Raw genomic sequence first — 18,793 nt, forward strand, 5'->3', positions numbered from 1 at the left:
CTTTATTCCTTCCAGTATTGTCCGTTAACGTATACATGACCCTAAGACTAATACATTCTCAGCATTCCAATCATACAAGTTCCTCAGTAATACTGCAATTGCAAAGTGTCGCCAATAGTCAGTCGATAAAGAATTGTGCAGTTTCTTATTCTTTTTGGGGGCTTCTAACTCCTATCTCTATCCTGTCAATTACATCAATCATAATCATATTCAATGCTTATGAACCATGAGGACTCATGTTTACTCCCAATGTTCACCTCTCGGTCGTAAAAATATAGAGGCAGTATTTGATTAATTCGACTATTTCTCCGTAATCACTGGATTAATGAAATTTCTGTCACGATAGAAAAAAAAAGGGGGGTGGGGGGTTAAATTAACACTGTGTCCAACACGCTCCCTGTTGTACCTGTAAACACGGTCATTAATCAAGTTATCCCCCATGTATCTGACGTTTCGTAAATAATTAATTCGCTCATTCAAAACATCAGAGCTAACACGGTAAGGTCAGACGCAACGATGGTTGGTTCTCTTTCTGACGCGCTTGGGGTATATAGCCAGCCTATCAATCGTGTGTGTCTCCCCACCAGCCGATGACAAAACAAAACCCGGATATAATGACCTCAGCAACGGTCACCGCCCGCTTCACCGCTTCTTTTTTCCCCTGCTATTAACAAATTAATTTGCCTTCATGATGAACAGCCGATTCCACCCTCCCCAACTAGTGTGAACAACTGAATTCCTTTTTTTTTGTTTTTTTTTTCCCCCACCCTCCCCAGGATGAAAAATTAGATTATTCCCCTCGGGTGAACATATTACGTTTTCCCGGGGATGGACCGGTGAATCCTCTCTTGGACAAACAAATTATTTTCATTTTTTGACCAGGATCAACACATGAATTCTTTCTTCCGAGGGTACCAGTGAATATTTTCCCCCAAAGTATTGTTAACCCTATTGCTTTTAGGGTACTTCGTATGAATTACTTTTGGGATAAAGTTATTCTATTCTAGGGTAATGACACGATTATTTTTTCCATCTCAAGAATGACTCTAGATGCCAAGATATGATTGGCCGATGGTTCTCCTATCATCTGTTCCTCTACGTACAGCGGTGGAAGAGGAAGAGGAAGGACTCGCAGGAAGCTATCCTGCAGGCCATATATATATATATATATACATATATATATACATATATATATATATATATATATATATATATATATATATATATATATATATATATATATATATATATATATCGATCCCTTAACTGCCTTGTACTCAGAGCCTCTGTTGGGAGGATCCGTCCCTAAACCAGGTAAATGGCTGGTGACTAGTACGGTGAAGCCCCTGGTGAGGTGAGCCATTCTCACCAGTAGGATTTTAGCCACAAACACGCATGTGAGGGTAGGCAAGGCATGCAAATCACACCCGTCCCTTGTGTCACGCCTACGCTCCTAGTAAAGGTAGTAGTACCAGCACGAGTTATTCTGTATAACACCTTCTACTACTTCTAATACTACTACTACTTCGTATACTACTACTACTACTACTAATGATAATAATAATAATAATAATAATAATAATAATAATAATAATAATAATAATAATAATAACAATAATAATAACAATAATAATAATAATAATTTTTCATGCTCTTCTCTTTCATCTTAACGAAGTAGCGTCAGAAACAAACGAACGAGACTTCGGGAGAAAATCCTATTTTGGATCCTTCTTGTGTTCCAACTTGTAGGAAGGTAATACAGGGGAAGAGTAATTCCAGTCCCTCCCTCCCATTCTCACACATGAGACACGTAAGTATACTTCTTACTCCCCTACTACAGGGATAATATATATATATATATATATATATATATATATATATATATATATATATATATATATATATATATATATATAATATATATATAATGAGTGTATTTATATGTATAAACATATCCGCACAATTATCACGCAATGGAATTAATTGTACTTTTACCAACATACTAATGAACCCCAACGTAAATGACTTATTTACATTTCGGGAAACTATATTTAGAAAATCCAAAGCCAAATTTTAATAAAAAAATCTCCAATTCAAATAACTGTCAAGTGAAATTCCTAACATTAAAATGTTACAGGAAGTGCAGACAGTTACGAAAACGGAGGGGAAAAAAACTTGTTGATTATAGCCAATCTTTGTCAACGGTTTTCTCTAAAGTTCAAGTATTTGATGGACATGGACGGACCCCTCTCTCTCTCTCTCTCTCTCTCTCTCTCTCTCTCTCTCTCTCTCTCTCTCTCTCTCTCTCCAAAGCATCCAGGTGCACTGACGTGTTATACCGTTATTGCTGGCGCTTATAGAGCTCACCTGTTCTCCCGAGGTGAGTTACACTTGACACCAAGGATACTGTATCTAATGAGTTCATGTTTCTCCACTACCTGTTCTTCGCTGTGAGGAAAGGTCTCCTCCTCGTCAATAGAGGTCAACTGGCATTTTCTTTCTTTAATTGACATGGCACGAGCAAGGGTCATGCCCCTATCGAGTCGAACTCTAGAATGACACAAGAGATAGATGTACCACTTAACTCCGGGCGGTAAAAACACGGGTGTTAAGAAGAACTGATGGTGTTACATTTTCATTGGACACTCACGCATACACCCATACTAAAACAAAGACGCCAATATCTATTGAGGAAATATCTTTTCTTTCAAGATCCCGTTCGGACAGCTAATCCTGGGCCAATTACGTAGATAAATCTTAATGACTAGCCAATTACAACCTCTTCTGACGGTCAGACACGCCGGATTATGGAGGTGAATCCCTTTCTGGTCAGACCAGTCAGCGGTTTGTTAATCTGTCGCCAATCACAGTAATTAGATTACGGTATTATATTTGCATTGTGTGGTGTGTGTCGGTCGATGCCTGGCTGAGCGATACCGCGTTGGTGCTACTGAGAGACTGGTGGTGTGTGAAGGTGGTGTGTGGCGGTGGTGTGTGGCTGTGGTGGTGCTACTGAGAGACTGGTGGTGGGTGAAGGTGGTGTGTGGCGGTGGTGGTGCTACTGAGAGACTGGTGGTGTGTGGCGGTGGTGTGTGACTGTGGCCAGTATACACTTTAAGGACCTCTGCTGAGCAAGGTGATGACGACACTGTTCAGTGTGTATACAAACATGGAAAATGGAACATCTCGACGTTCCATGGTCATCAAGACGAACAAGGTGGAATAAATAAGCGAGAAAGACTTCAGAAACATATGTACATCTGTGGCGTTAGAACACCTGAACTGCCATGAATGACTGAGAGATGCAATCACACAATCTTTCACTAAAAGAAGAGAATGATGTATCATAGCTAATGCGTCGCAGAAAACAGGTCAAAAAGTGAATATTTTCGCACCAGAAGCTTCGTGTATGGAGAGAAACGAATTAATTCTGCTACTATTCCTGGTGATGGTTTAAAAAAAAATGCCGGATATGAATCTCTTGCGAGAAAGATGAAGCAACATATCAGAGATCTGCCTAGTGAAATGTGAAACGCATCTGGAATAAGGATCCAAACCTTCAGTAAAAGAAAATAAAAATGGATGGTGAAATAGCAGATCAACTTAGGATCTAATGATTACAAAAGAAACGTTTTACGACGGATGAAATCAGTTCGACATGTGATGAGTGCCAAGCGATAGCTCCATCTCAGGCAAAACCTCGGCGTTGTTGCTCACTCTATCTCTGTCTCTATCTCTGTCTCTATCTCTATCTCTGTCTCTCTATCTATCCAGTCCGGGTAGAGAACGCCAACCTAGCGGGTGGGTGGGTGGGTTGGTGTACATACGCTCCCGGTAACAACATCATCACGGTAAAGTTGTGGCAGTGTTCAGCATCACAATACTAAATCCTACGTAATGAAGGGTTAATGGGAGTGAGTGTGTATTGTTTAATGATCCCGAGACCATTGTCTGACTCTAATGACCTCTGGTTTGTAACTCCCCGTCACTCTCCTTGTACTCTCTCCCTCCCCTTACAACCCTCCCCTCTACTTTCCCTTTTCACAGATTCCTTTCTTCCTCCTTACTCTACTTCTTATCATTGCTCTTAACTTTATTTTTCCTTGATAGACCACATAACCAACCTGTGGGTAGTAGTAAGCCTACGCGCCAGCTCTGCCTTTTGGCAAAATCTTCTCGTACGTCATAAGCAAAGAACTCTCCATCCCTCTTCTCACTTCCCTTCTACTGCTCTCCCCCTCCATACTTTCCTCCTCCTCCTCCTCCTCCCTCCTACTCATACCCTTTCTCTCAACTTTCCCTCCCTCTACCACTCTCAACTTTGCCATCATCCGCCCTCCTCCCCCTAGTTCCCAATCCTCGCTATTCACCTTTTTTCTGATAAACTAACTCCCAGCGCCACCTCTCCTCTTTATTCTGCCGCTCTCCTTTCCTACACTACTCTTTTAGTCTTCGTCTGTGCCACCCCCCACTCGTCCACGAGGTAATGAGGCGAGGCACTGAATTAATTCAATAAAAGTTTTATAATCTACGTGGCGTCATCCTGGACGTGAAGATCGTGAAGGTGAGATACGTGATTGACGTCATGCGAGCCACGGTAAGAGGTGCATGACGTCATGAACCGGTGCATGGGCGTGTGCACGGTAAATGTTAGCGGTTCGAACAGGCTGAACGCGTCCGGCTGAGGACACAAAAGGAGGGCAAGTGAAGGGGAAGATACGAGGAGTCAGGGAGGAGTAAGGCCCAGCGACATAGTCCAGTGTGGCTCAGGTCTAGGGAAGATGAGGCAAGACTCACGGAACACCACACCTCCTGTGGGAGGCTCTGCACCACAGACCAAGAGGCCAGACAGTCAGTCATCATGCCATTATGTTGGGAGACGAGCACTTCCACTCGTTCATTAACTTCCACACAAAAGACATGGTGTTGACAGGAAGGTTGAAGATATTCCTTACCAGCCTTGACATGGTCATAGATTAAGCCTGTATTACTTTGTCTACGGTTTGCTCTTAACACACAAACCAACTCTTCCAGTGTTGTGATCTTATCACACACACACACACACCATCCACAATGAAAGGCATCATGTTTCCCGCTATTCTGAAGAACGGTCATAGTGAAGAAAACCTCTACTCCTTCAAGATGTCTTTAAATTCACTCAAGTTTGAGACTCAACTAAGCTCATCTCCTTCAAGATGTCTTTAAATTCTGAAAACCGAGGCATACCCTGGTTTATACATATACATCTACCGGTGTTACCTGATAGAGGTTTCACCGCAAGTGAAAAATTACCTTTGGTGAGGCTGAATACATTACACTCTCGTCACAGAACTTCTCATTCCAAAGTAGTCTACATTTCCCTGCTACTGGAAGCAGTGCAGCCTTGGGCCGCAGGAGCATTTAGAAGAGTCCTGGGCAACACCAGGGTTCTTTCACAGAAATCAGGTCGACGGTTATCATAAATGATAAACCAAAAAAAAAAAAAAAAAGTCCATTTTCTGCAAAACTGTATTCGTGTTAAGATAATGTACCAAAGTATACATTTACATAACTGTCACCCCCGCCTAAAGACGAGAGATAAGATGAACAAACCTCTCATCATTCCCACTCGCTCTCTGCGCTCTTTGCCCAGCTTCTTTGTCTGTGACCACCACTATTACCAGAGAGAGAGAGAGAGAGAGAGAGAGAGAGACTCCCTAACGAGACCATAGGTTTGAGCCCGTACTTCCGGGCTACCACCAGCCTCCCGAGCGACGACATTCTGGTATACAATATTCAGAGCCAGGTCATCCACCATATAATACACAGAGATATAGAGAAGATAAGACCATGAACTCCTCCTCGTAGTACTGTACACTACGGTAATTAGATCGAGTTTTCAAGCAATTGTGGACCTTTTTTTTTTACGATTTGGGAGTTCCTTTTTTTCTGTTCTTTACTCTCGGGGTAAAATAACAAGTTTCATACTTCGGAAATTCTGGTCTTTATCTCTAAACGTAGCATACACTGGGAGATATAATCGTCACTTTACAGGTTATATATATATATATATACATATACTTCATGCGATCTTATATAATATACAAGGTATATCATCTTGCATGTTGTGTACCAGCAACTCACGTTCTACCGCCACCATACCACGGAAGTGTTGTTGCTATTTTACGTCCTTGTTCCTGGGTTTGGCTTTTGTATTTCATACAGCCTTTGGCTCAGCAAATCCCCTCCACTTAATTCCTTGGGTTGAGCCGTCAAGGGCCAAAATTTCCACCCACACGGGAGCAGAAATAGAATTATAAATCCGACTCACATTTTCTTTTTAGCATAAATGCTAATGACAGTGGCAAAGGAACCCAACAATATGAGTGAAAATGGAAATGGAAATGATATAATACACATCACTCTGACAGAAAAGTCGCCTAATGAAAGAATAAATGAGGCAGACTTCAGAACGTTAAGACAGTAAACAACGAGTCTGAAGGAAGACAATAATGGAAATGGAACACAGGATATGTGAACCTATTGCGGTCAGCGTACTAGACAAAATCAACCCAAGAGAGGCAAAAATGTTCAATGAAATATTGAACGAACATTTCACAACGAGATGGAAAGCTAATGATGATATATTGTTCATATGTAGGGAAGAAAAAATCAGTGCTACTGCATCATATGGTTTCCAGAAAAATATATGGAAATAAACCTTACGCTGGTGGAAATTAACAAACACTCCGTAACTAACGTCTCGGGAATTGGAACACACAAACTATCAGATGGGGAATGAATTCGAATGCTACAGCTTATGGAGTAGAGAAAGCTACGTCATGATCCACGCACTTCAAAAAAGAATTTAAGGTGTCAAGAATAACGTTCTCTTTATAAAAGAACCTCAATTAAGGAGACAATTATCAGGTCTGCAATAATATCTTGGAATATACCAAAAAAATTTATGAAACAAAATATACGCGAGTCGAGCTAAAAGGTGGAAAGATTACTCAGTATAAAACCAAGTGAAAAAAAATGCATAGGAAAGCTACAAAAACATTCTAAAAGAAAACTTTATACATGGCTGAAGTCGGTCTCAGACAATACACATGGCGGCAGATAGAAACAGTGTCATTCATCATCTCTCTCTCTCTCTCTCTCTCTCTCTCTCTCTCTCTCTCTCTCTCTCTCTCTCTCTCTCTCTCTCTCTCAACATCTCGGCTTCTTCTCCGAAAGAATGTTTTGACACTGCCCATCAAAGCACTATTGCTTTTATTTCTCCTGAATATTCTGTTTATTGGTAAAAAAAAAAAATAAAACATTTCGTTCTACATGCTTGCAAGAGCTGCCATAACATAATTACCATGAAACCTTGACAGTATATTAAATAAGCTCACTTTTCTCTCTTACGAAAAAAAAGAAAATATTATTATATTTTTGTCACCAGGTAATTGCAGTCTAGATTTAATTTTCGGTGCTATATAAAGGCATGGGTTCCACTCCCCGTGTGATATCATTACCGCCACACTGGAGACATGACACCTAAAACAGTCGCCGGAGATGGTGAAAAATTCGCCCATTTTCTGCCAGTACACACAACACATGATACGTTTCTGGGTAACAAAAACCTGCATTTTTAAGCGAGGTCAGTAGCTTTTCCTGCGTCTTGAGGAATAGACTGTGGAATAGTGAATCTTACCGCAGGTTCGGCCTCCATGCGTATACATCACGGAGGTATGGTATGAGAAAAATTTTCAGTTGGTATATATATATATATATGTATATATATATATATATATATATATATATATATATATATATATATATATATATACACTATATATATATATATATATATATATATATATATATATATATATATATACACTATATATATATATATATATATATATATATATATATATATATATATATATATATATATATTCAAAAAGGGAAGTTGAATTGAAAACTTGTGATACTGCAACTCAGAATAAATTTCCGTTTTTGATATCTACCAACAGGAACATTGACTTTTTCTTTAAAAGAAAATCGCTCTCTATCCATCAGTGACCATAAAGGCTCTTCAGTTCGTACAAGCTTACCACTGAATAAACTAACGACCTCGCCAGCAAGACAACAACACACGAGAGAAACAAGGGCGCATCTTAAGATCTAATAATTTACAATTTTGGACTCTACTACCTCTGATTTGGATTTGTGTGTATTTAGGAGTTTATGGGTTTTGAGGGAGACGCTACTTTAAATGACTACTTGTCTTCTACTGATACTTTTACATTAAGGCTCATTTCAAACTCTTGTTCCTACCCCTGACCGTTCGATGTTTGAGCAACAGGTGGTTCTACAAACACCCATGCCAGAAATAGTTCAATTCATTGGTAGTTTTCTTATTGCCTAAATTAGTCATTACACTTGTCAGGCTTTACACTTTTGTCAGTTAACTGTATGGAAGGAAAGTATATCAATGTTTCACTTTCAATAATTATCAGTTCTTGAAAAGTTATAAGACTGCCTCTACACTCTACTTACAGATATGTGCGAGTGCGTATGTGCGTGTGTGTGTGTGTGTGTGTGTGTGTGTGTGTGAAGATAGAGGCAGAGAGAAAAGGGAGCAACTTGGGCCAAAGGAATGAAACTTGACAGCCAGCGAAGTGCTGTATCACTGCGCAGCTGTCACTAACCCTCCTGATACCTAGGCAGGTAGTACCGGAAATGTACCTCACAGGTCAGAGGGAGAGGGTGTGGGAAAGGACTAAGAAGAAAGCAACTTTAAACCGCCACATAACCCGGTACTGTGAAGCAAACACTCTGAACCCCGTATACTCAAAACAAGTTAACTCACATTCCATACAAGGTACATTTCATTCCTGGAACTAGAAGGTGAATGTCCCTTTAATTGTTAAAAACGTACTCTCGCATGACATTCAGTTTTCGGACATCTTTCTGGTATATTTCAGATCCCCTTAAGACATCATTCCTAACTCATAACGTAAAGAACCTACACCATATGCCAACATATTAGAGGCTTCATAAAATCACGCGGAGGCTCCTTGTTACCGACGTCAACATCGCGAGACATCAGAGGAATCATCCTTAAAGTCCATGGGGGCAGTTGACGTCAACACTTACGTGGCAGGCAGGCAGCACCCACAACCCAGCAAACCTAGGCACACGCCGCCCGGAAGGAGCCCCCTGATGAAGTGAGACCGTACAAGTATTTTCATCAGTGTTAATCATCCCAGACGACGCCGCGCTCAACCGCGACCACAATGTTTGCAACTCCGGAGGCAATACGACGCTCAAACTCCCAGGCAGGGAAACGGGGCTAATACACCAGGCGCAATACGATACTAACACTTCTTGGGCAATACGACGCTCGCAATCAAAGGCCAGCAGAAAAGAGACTCCATCTGTGGAAGGGGGCATTATGACAGGCGGGGGGAGGGGGATATGCAGCAGCATCATTAGGGGAGGTAGGCTATTAGCCCTCAATGCACAGCTCCTCCTCTCAGATGTATCAATACAGAAGACGACGTTTACATAATGGCGAGGTAGCGCTAAGAACAGAGGACTCAGCCTTTGAGGGAATATCCTCACTTGGCCCCCTTCTCTGTTCCTTCTTTTGGAAAATTAAAAATGAGAGGGGAGGATTTCCAGCCACCCGCTCCCTCCCCTTGTAGGCGCCTTCTACAACACGCAGGGAATACGTGGTGAGTATTCTTTCTCCCCTATCCCCAGGGATATATATATATATATATATATATATATATATATATATATATATATATATATATATATATATAACATCCTACGACACATGGACAGGGGTATAACTATACGCCCCCACATAAATAGCTGGAATACAGTAACCAATCAGACCTCTGTGCCACCATCAACTGACCAGAACTGGTTACACACCGTCAGTTTTACGGGCACCATAACAGATTTGAAATATTAACCCTGAGGGCTGGTCCCAGCTGCCGCCGAGACTCGTGGTTCCCAGCACCGACCATTGGTTCCCGAGGAGGGTGTGAACGTTTCCTTTTTTGAAAGGCTTTACTGAAAATCTTCGTCTAAAGTTTTTCACAACGTTCAAATTCTCACAGTTAAGCGATTACCTGCCTAATGAAGGGTCGACCCTAATAATTCATCGACATCAAGCGAAGGAAAAAATTATCTTTTTTAACCATCTTGCTGAGTGTTATCATAATGAATGCGACAGATAAATATCTTTTTCTTCAAAGATCGTAATTTTGAAACTTATAAAGAAATTTTGGGAAAAGTGTCTGCAAAAATAGGATTGATAAGCGTCGACTCTCGAGCGACGTATTTGAAAACAGCAACGGGTCCGCCTTTGCAAAGAGGCCATGACAGATGGCACGTCGTACGAGTCTGGACAGGACAAAGCTTTCGCAGTAAGCTGGTGTCTCCGCCAACCAAGACTCCAATATATTGCCAAAAACATTTCGTATTCACCACCCTACCTGGGAAGCGGGAAACTGGATTGTATACCCGCAAACGGTTGTGAGTAACGCTACTTCAAAAGCACTCCTGAGGAAAACTTCAGGGAACACATTCTGCGTTTCTACGAGAGAGAGAGGGCGCTGAAGATGGTAATGCCGCCGTCAGGTTTTCTCAGCAAAAGGAGGAGTTCCTCGGTCAAAAACACAATTTACGTGGACAGATTTTGTCAAGTGATGTGAAATCTTTTGTCTCTCATGCCTGCAACAGCTACAACTAGTATATGTTTCCATATGAATCAGACTAGTAGCTGAGGTCTGACGGCCATATTGGGTTTTGCCATCTTTTTCATTATCATTATTATTATCATTATAATCATTATTATCATTATTCTATTAATCCCTTCACAAAAAAAAACACATTTGTGTGTTAATCGACGTCGTGATATAAAAAAAAATCAAGACGGAAAATCATCACTCTTCCTGTTACCGTAATTGTGGACGATGCCTTCATGGAATTTTTTTTTCTTTTTCCACTACTGTGTTCGAGTAAACATTTTCGCACAGCCTGTGATCTAGCCGAGGCCTCAGCGACGGACGGACGGACGGACGGACGGACTACCTGTCAACACTGTTCAGTTTCACGATTCTCGTCTCCACCTCAACCACTTCTCACCTTCAGTGTTTATCATGTGGCAAGGAATCGTCACACTATATCTCCAGGAAAGACTACTTTTTGTGAGACAGGCCGTTGGTAACGACGATCAGTTTCGCATGTCCAGTTTTCTGCAGGGCGGAACATTAACGAGCACCAAAGGGGAAAAGTTGAAAATAAAACCCAAGTACATTTGTGCTTCCATTTGGTGTTCACGGTACACTTGTCTCACAAGCACCGGTGCTTCTATTGTGCCACCATTTTAACTCCTTTGTGACACTATATATATATATATATATATATATATATATATATATATATATATATATATATATATATATATATATGCAATGATAATAATCCTAGAGGTTCCTGCACTCGAATGCTGCGCTACTCTCAACAGCATGGAAATGTGAACTCCTTTGTGGTAAGTTCTTCGACGAGACTATTACTGCCAGTGACACAGCCCCGCCAAAGGTGACTTTTCACTTAAGGTGTAACCCCGAACAGGCGGAGTCCGGTAACATACACATACATATACACGTGTATGTGTGTGATAACCATCTGTATTTTACGGGGACGGAGTTTTACACTCATGTTGCCCCCATCTCAACTTAATATATACGTACCATATCTTTCCTCCTGTGTATACATATACACATACACTAAGCTAAACCAGGTACCCATTTATCGACCATCCCCGAGGGGAGGAATGAACACCTGAGTTGGGTATGGGCTAACTGCCGCACCAAAGATTCGAACCCACGCGGCCCCGATCCACCGGCCGACTGCATGTGTGTGTGTGTGTGTGTGTGTGTGTGTGTGTGTGTGTGTGATATGAGGAAGGAGCTTTACATCCCTTAATCGTGCATATACCCCATGTCTTAATTTCACATAAATACCTTACGTCAGGTGTATGCGAGTCTGTGAATGTCTGTGTATGTGTCCACGCGAGAATGAAATAATGCAAACAAGATACACACACACACACACACACACACACACACACACACACACACACACATATATATATATATATATATATATATATATATATATATATATATATATATATATATCCCTGGGGATAGGGGACTAAGAATACTTCCCACGTATTCCCTGCGGAGGAGGAAGAGGAGGAAGAGGAGGAAGATGGCAGAGGAGAGAAAAAGACACCAGCCAAGACCCAGGGTGAAGGACAAGCAACACCACGGTTGGAAAAGCGTTCCTCGGCCAGGCCGTAAAACCAGGGAACACTCCAACTCGGTATTAGAAACAGGAATGGAATAAACGAGACACCAACACCACCACGGGACAGTATTCACCGCGGGAGTAGAGCGAGACGTAATCTTTACATCCCTCACCAAACAGCTCGCCTCGGGATGCGCCACAAAACTTGGACCACACGAAATAACTTCCCATCGCCGTCCACTACGTCCTGAGGATGGAGAGAGAGCAAAGGTCATCTTCATAAAACCCCTAAGAAAAAAAAAAAAAGTTAACAATACGAATCCATCAAACTCCCAAGATTCTAATCCCGAGGACCTCCACAAACCGATATTACCGACCCCCATACGGTCGTTTGTGGAGTACGGTTACGTCTACCTGCTTGGCGGTCGAATATAGGCACGCTGCCCTGGCCAGAGTAGGCTAGGCTTATTCAAAGGTAGCACAGAATGGCTAGATTTTCCGTATAATGGCTAGGTTTTCCGGATAATGGCTAGGTTTTCCGGATAATGGCTAGGTTTTCCGGATAATGCTAGGCTTATTAGACGATGGCACAGAATGGCTGGGTTTTCCGGATAATAACCGTAGAATACCTCGATGCCGTGAAGCTTGAATAAGTATAAACCAGCGGTCGTGGGTGGGACGTGGTAGTCACTCCTCCCTGGTGATGAGGGAGGAGACTTCAGTTTTCTAACCTGAGGTTCGCATGGGGCGTGGGTACTCATGGGTTCTATGGGACATGGAGAGACGTACTTTGTGACAGTGGAACACTGGTAAAGAAACGTACCTTTACGGTCCCTGTAACGTGGTTTGACGTACTTTGTGACAGTGGAACACTGGTAAACGTACCTTTATGGTCCTGTAACGTGGTTTGACATACCTTGTGTGTGGTATACTAGGAGGAGCACGCATGGTCCTACCTGGTGGTCGTAGAATTTCGGTGATATTACGGGAACATGGGTGGTCGTACCTGGTACTGGTGAAACATGGTAGTCCTACCTGACGTACTGTGGAACCTGACGGATACAGAACCTATGTAATCGTGCCTAATGGATATGGAACCCCTGTGGTCGCATCTGATGGATGCGGAACACCTGTGGTCGTACCTTGTGTATATGGACCCACTGTGGTCGTACCTGGTGTATATGGACCCACTGTGGTCGTACATGGTGTATATGGACCCACTGTGGTCGTACATGGTGTATATGGACCCACTGTGGTCGTACCTGATATATATCGAATCTATATGGTCGTACATGATAACTATAGATCCTATGGGGTCGTACCTTATGTATGTGGAACCCGTGGTCGTACCTGTGTAATGAACCCTTGTGGTTGTACCTGATATATAATGAACCCCTGTGGTCGTATATGATGTATATGGAATACCTTGTGGTCGTATCTGATGTATATGGAATCCTCTGTGGTCGTACCTGATGTATACGGAACCCATCTGGTCATAGCTGATGTATATGGAACCAATGTTCGTACCAGATGTATATGAAACCCATGAGGTCGTACCTGATGGATATAGATCCCATGTCGTACCTGATGTATATGGAACTCCAAGTCGTACTGATGTACATAGACCCCGTGGTCGTACCTGATGTATATGCAACCCCTGTGGTCGTACCTGATATATGTGGAACCCCTATGGTCGTACCTGATGTGGAACCCCTGTGGTCGTACCTAATCATATGGATTCCCTGTGGTAGTACATGATTTGTATGGAACCCAAGTGGTCGTACCTGGTTGCGTTGGAGGCTGGCGTCCCTGTTCCTGGCCTCCTGCTGCAGGAGGGACAACTTGGCCACGAGCGCCCGCTCCCTGCGGGTGTAGGTGGCGGCCAGGTCTCGGAGCGTGGCCTGCAGGACGCCGATCTGCTCCTGCTGGCAGGCCACCACCGTGTGCAGGATGTGCAGGCACGAGTGAGAGTCGGGCTTTTCCGGCGGTGGGGTCAGGTCCTGGAGGAGGGCGTGATGGCTCTGGGCGTGGATGAGGGACGGGGCTGCAGCCTCCTGCAGGCTGCCCTCTGTGTAGCTCTGGCTGCGGGGCAGGCCCGCAGGCCAGGTCTCCTCCTCCTGGTCGCCCCTCAGCCGCTCCAGCAGGCCGCCGTACAGCGACTCCTCCTCTGAGGTGGTGTCCCCCACTCCCGGCGACTCCCCACTGAACATTGGGGGAGCAGGTATGGGCTCCTGAGGTAGGGGGCTCTCCCCCGCCCCCCGACACACGCCCTCCATCATCCTCAGGGGCACAGGGCTGCCCCCTGCTGCCTCCCCTGGGCGTGGCCTACCATGGGCGCGCCGCCCCTTACACCATACACTCCCCCTACACACGCGATAATGGCTCTACCACCTCAGGTCAGGCTGGTGCATACAAGCCACTACCACAAACCAGACACTTCTATATACCCTCAACAGCTTGCCTATGTACTACCACTAAATATGTGCTGCACCCTATGACCACCTCACGCCCACTTATGACAGGACACACGGGTCAGGACGATACCTGGTTAAGTGACCCACACTAGGTCGCTGACCTGCACCAGGTCGCTGACCCCACACAGCAACACGTGGTGACAACATCAGCTGTTCTTCTCTACAGCAACACCTGTGGCCTTACTTCCGTAACTATGAACCTCCTAACTCTCGGTATCCCCACGGTGACGGGTGGAACGGCTTTTCAGGAGAGCGGTAAGCACCTCGCAACACCACTGGCGTAAGCACACGACACAGCACAAGTCGGGCCAAACACGCGACACAGCTGCGTGGAGTGAGCGCGTGCACCAGCGCGGCCCAAGAGCGGACACGTGCATCCCCCACGCAAGCCGGGACAACACTGGTGTACACCTGCCGCTCAGCTGCCCAGCATCCTTGCCAGCCCGCCCACTTCCCAAACTCCCTCCCCACCAGGTCAAATCTCAGTCCAGGCCACCTACCGTCACCAAGTCATGTACCAGTCTCACCCGACCAGGTCACCTCCCAGTTCAACCCACCAGATCATCCCCTAGTTCCACCCAATAGGTCACATTCGTCTCATTCACCAAGTCCAACTCCCTGTCTCCCTTCACCAAGTTATACCTGTATCCCTAACCATGTAATTCCCAAGCCTCCTTTGCCAGATCACTTCCTCGTGCCTTACCCCTTATCCGCTAAACCACAACGTGTCCTCTTAACCAGGTCATCTCAATGACCTAAACAATTTCCAAATACTTCTAGCCACCGTCGCACATAATTTCCTGGTAAGACCAGTCACATCCCCGAGTACCAGATATTCCCCTCAAATAAGGAAATACCCCCCCCCCCCCCCCCCGCTAATCGACCAGCCCCTACCAGCCGTACTGTCGTGCTCACCACAATACGACCCTTGGGTAAGCTAGTCTGGCCTTTGGCCATATCATACCTAAGGGTCGTACTGTCATGCTCAAGAAGTTATGTGATCCAATTACAATAGTGATGGTCTTATTGCCCAATTAACCGTACAACAATATCGGACGTTATCACCATTCTGTAGAAAGAATGCTTAAAAACGCTCTTTCATTCTCGCCTCTAATCTGTTTCCTAAACCGATCCAAAATATGAAAGCGGCAGGATTGACATCCTCGAATAAAACTTTTAAATATATATTTTGTAATATTTGTGGCTCACCGTGAGGAGAAGGTAAGACAGAGGAGGACAGTTCACGTGAGGGTCCGGAGGCCCACTAAATTACACGTTTTTTCTGTAGAGACCTCGGAATACTTTTCTGGGGTCAAATTTATGTGATATGCCTGGTAAGGAGACGAAGCAGGGAGGGGAAGGAAGAAGAAAAAAGGACGAAACAAGGAGGTGGAAGAAACGGTAAGGAAAAAAATATGAAAGGGGGAAGGAAGGACAAAGAATACCTATGAAGTGGTGAGGGGAAAGAACCTACCGTCCCTTGGTGGTGACTGTGGATGAGACCAGGCTGGGACGCCCCTCTCCAACCCATAACTTAAAAGCACGACGGTTATGACCACTGAGCATGGGCTGTAGGACCCTTGGATATAGTGACAGTATGACCATCAGATCCAAGGGTCGTATCGTAATGCTCCAAAGGTCAGTGGTTCAGTCCATATGAGCACAGGTTCTTCAACCTCACATTACGTTTCCCAACTCCACTTCATCTTATGAAAATCGCGATGCATGATACTGTCTATAACTTATCACTAAACATATGTACTAGTGTACGTTTCTACAGGTGAGGCACCAAGTGAAAGCGAAGTGAGGTGATATATAAGCAGAGCAGCCAGCCAGTGTAACGGGTAAGAGTTCAGACTCCAGCCAAGAGGATCCCGGGCGATGCCGGGAAGCAGGGCTGGCCGCAAGCACCAGATCTGAATGCCTTTATGCCTTTACTACATATCCCCGTACGTAACGCAACGTTACCGGTGCCAAGACAAAACCCAACTGCCTGGAGAGAGAACTCCTTAAAAGCTTACTACACTGGAGGAAAGTAAGATAAGGGAATACATGGCTGCCATATCTGAATTTGTCAGGGGCTACGGTGATACAAACATCGACCAGTTCTTTGATATCAAAAGAATGATGAGCTCCCGCCATACACCCACAAATATACAGAATTCCCCACACAATACGAATGTAACTCCTTTCCCATACTGCACAAATATGTAATTACACCCACACTCACACAAAACCAATTACCTCGATCCAAATATAATTGACAAAATCGTCTTTCAACTGGAAATGCGACCTCACGTAAAACTCAGCTAATTATACGTTGCGGCAGAGAGCGAGGAGTAAGTCCTCTGCTCTTGGCGCGCTTTTGAATTTCACTATATTTAGCATAACCACGACGTTGGTGTACGTGCACTGTCGTATCAACAGTAAATCATTTATGAATTCTTCATTGATCTATAATTATAACTGTTCATGATAGAGAATGGAATTATTTCAAAGGAAAAATGTCTTACGAAACTCAAAATACTCAACATTTGGTTACTTGGACAAGAGGATATAGGTAATCACTTCAGATATCCGGAACATTATGAATATAGATATCTTCAGAAAATGATTTCATGAAGTACTTAAGCGCAAGTGTCTACGGTTTCCTGTGATTCATGGTAACATCATCAACTAACCTGAATCTTTAACTTATCGTGCTTCTCAAACTCCCTCGACCCGATCCTTTTAAAAAGATTTTCTACTTATCAAATAATCCTCGGATTATCTCTTCACTTTGTATTACTTTTTTCTTCTAAACCCTCTTTCATATCTACGGCCTGTCCTCGAAAAGGACTTTTATCCATAACAGAGCCTAAGACAAAGTAAAAAAAAAATCCCTTACCGCATTCTGCACGAACGACCATGAACACATTAATCTATGCATGTCATAAAGAAGAAGTACATTACCATCATCAAGCACAAAGATAAGCAATGGCAAGTAATTGTGACACACTACAAAGTGCTTGGAATATCGGTCATCTCCAACCTCGCACTCCCCACAAGTGCACACGGACATGAGTCTGCCAGACTAGAGAAATCACGTCTCTTTTAATTGGGTGTCAAGGGGAGAGGAGGGTTGGGGGGAAGGGTAAGGAACTGTCGAGAAACAGAGGGTATAGAACGTAAACATGTATGGTGTAAGTTTTAACATGAGCCTTGGTTATGGGTTCGAGCCTCCGTGGTTACCAAGTGTGTTCCACATTAGTGCTGGTATTGAGGTCTTGGATGTTTATAGTTATCTCCATTACCATATTCTTTTTTTTTTCCCCGCGACTTCCGTGGAGCACGTACTTTTTTTTCGGTGCACGGATACTTTTCATTTGCGATGAATTGCACATCCTTAATTCATACCCCCGGTAGATTCAGCATGCGTAATTTTGGAAGCTAATTGTGTAGGCAAGTGGGAGTAGGTAATACGGTAAGGATCCTAACCTTTAACAAGTGGACTCTAAGCATCTCCGACAAACCAGGGTCTCCGGCGCTCAAGGTTGTGTTCACAGCTCGGCTGGTGAAATGGTTCTTTCCGCATCAACAATCTATTAAAACGTTTAATCTTAATTTCATCCTACATTTTCTGGTGAGAAAAAATAATCCTCATATTCAGTTCAAAATTGGAAAGACCAAGACGCTCAAATAATCTGATTACTGAATGAAGAAAATATTTACAGCGAATCTGTCAGCTCTAGTCATTTTGGGACGAAACTAAAAGCACCAACTCGTTCAATTTAGTTTACTCCACAGACACATGATTGTGCCAAGGGCTGTAGTTTACAAGGGGTGTATAGACCTTCGTGTAACACTACAAGAATAGTGGCAAGAGACGACGATGCTTCACATAAACGTAACTAGTTATGACATCACATAAGCGTAACTAGTTATGACATCACATAAGCGTAACTAGTTATGACATGACATAAACACAAGACCAGGAACACAAAAGAAAATTACTACTAACCGGAAAGGAG

General features: G+C 43.5%; 1 protein-coding gene across 1 annotated transcript in view; it reads right to left on the reverse strand.

The window, feature by feature from the left end:
* Positions 1-14,721, reverse strand: part of LOC139760948 (uncharacterized) — a 225,301-nt gene extending 210,580 nt beyond the window's left edge. The window contains exon 1 of the mRNA XM_071684734.1: positions 14,094-14,721. Coding sequence (XP_071540835.1) covers positions 14,094-14,588 — 495 coding nt within the window. The 5' untranslated portion in view covers positions 14,589-14,721. The remainder of the gene's footprint in view (positions 1-14,093) is intronic.
* Positions 14,722-18,793: the final 4,072 nt, after the last annotated feature.

This window comes from Panulirus ornatus, chromosome 38 (assembly GCF_036320965.1).
Source record: "Panulirus ornatus isolate Po-2019 chromosome 38, ASM3632096v1, whole genome shotgun sequence".
NCBI lineage: Eukaryota > Metazoa > Arthropoda > Malacostraca > Decapoda > Palinuridae > Panulirus > Panulirus ornatus.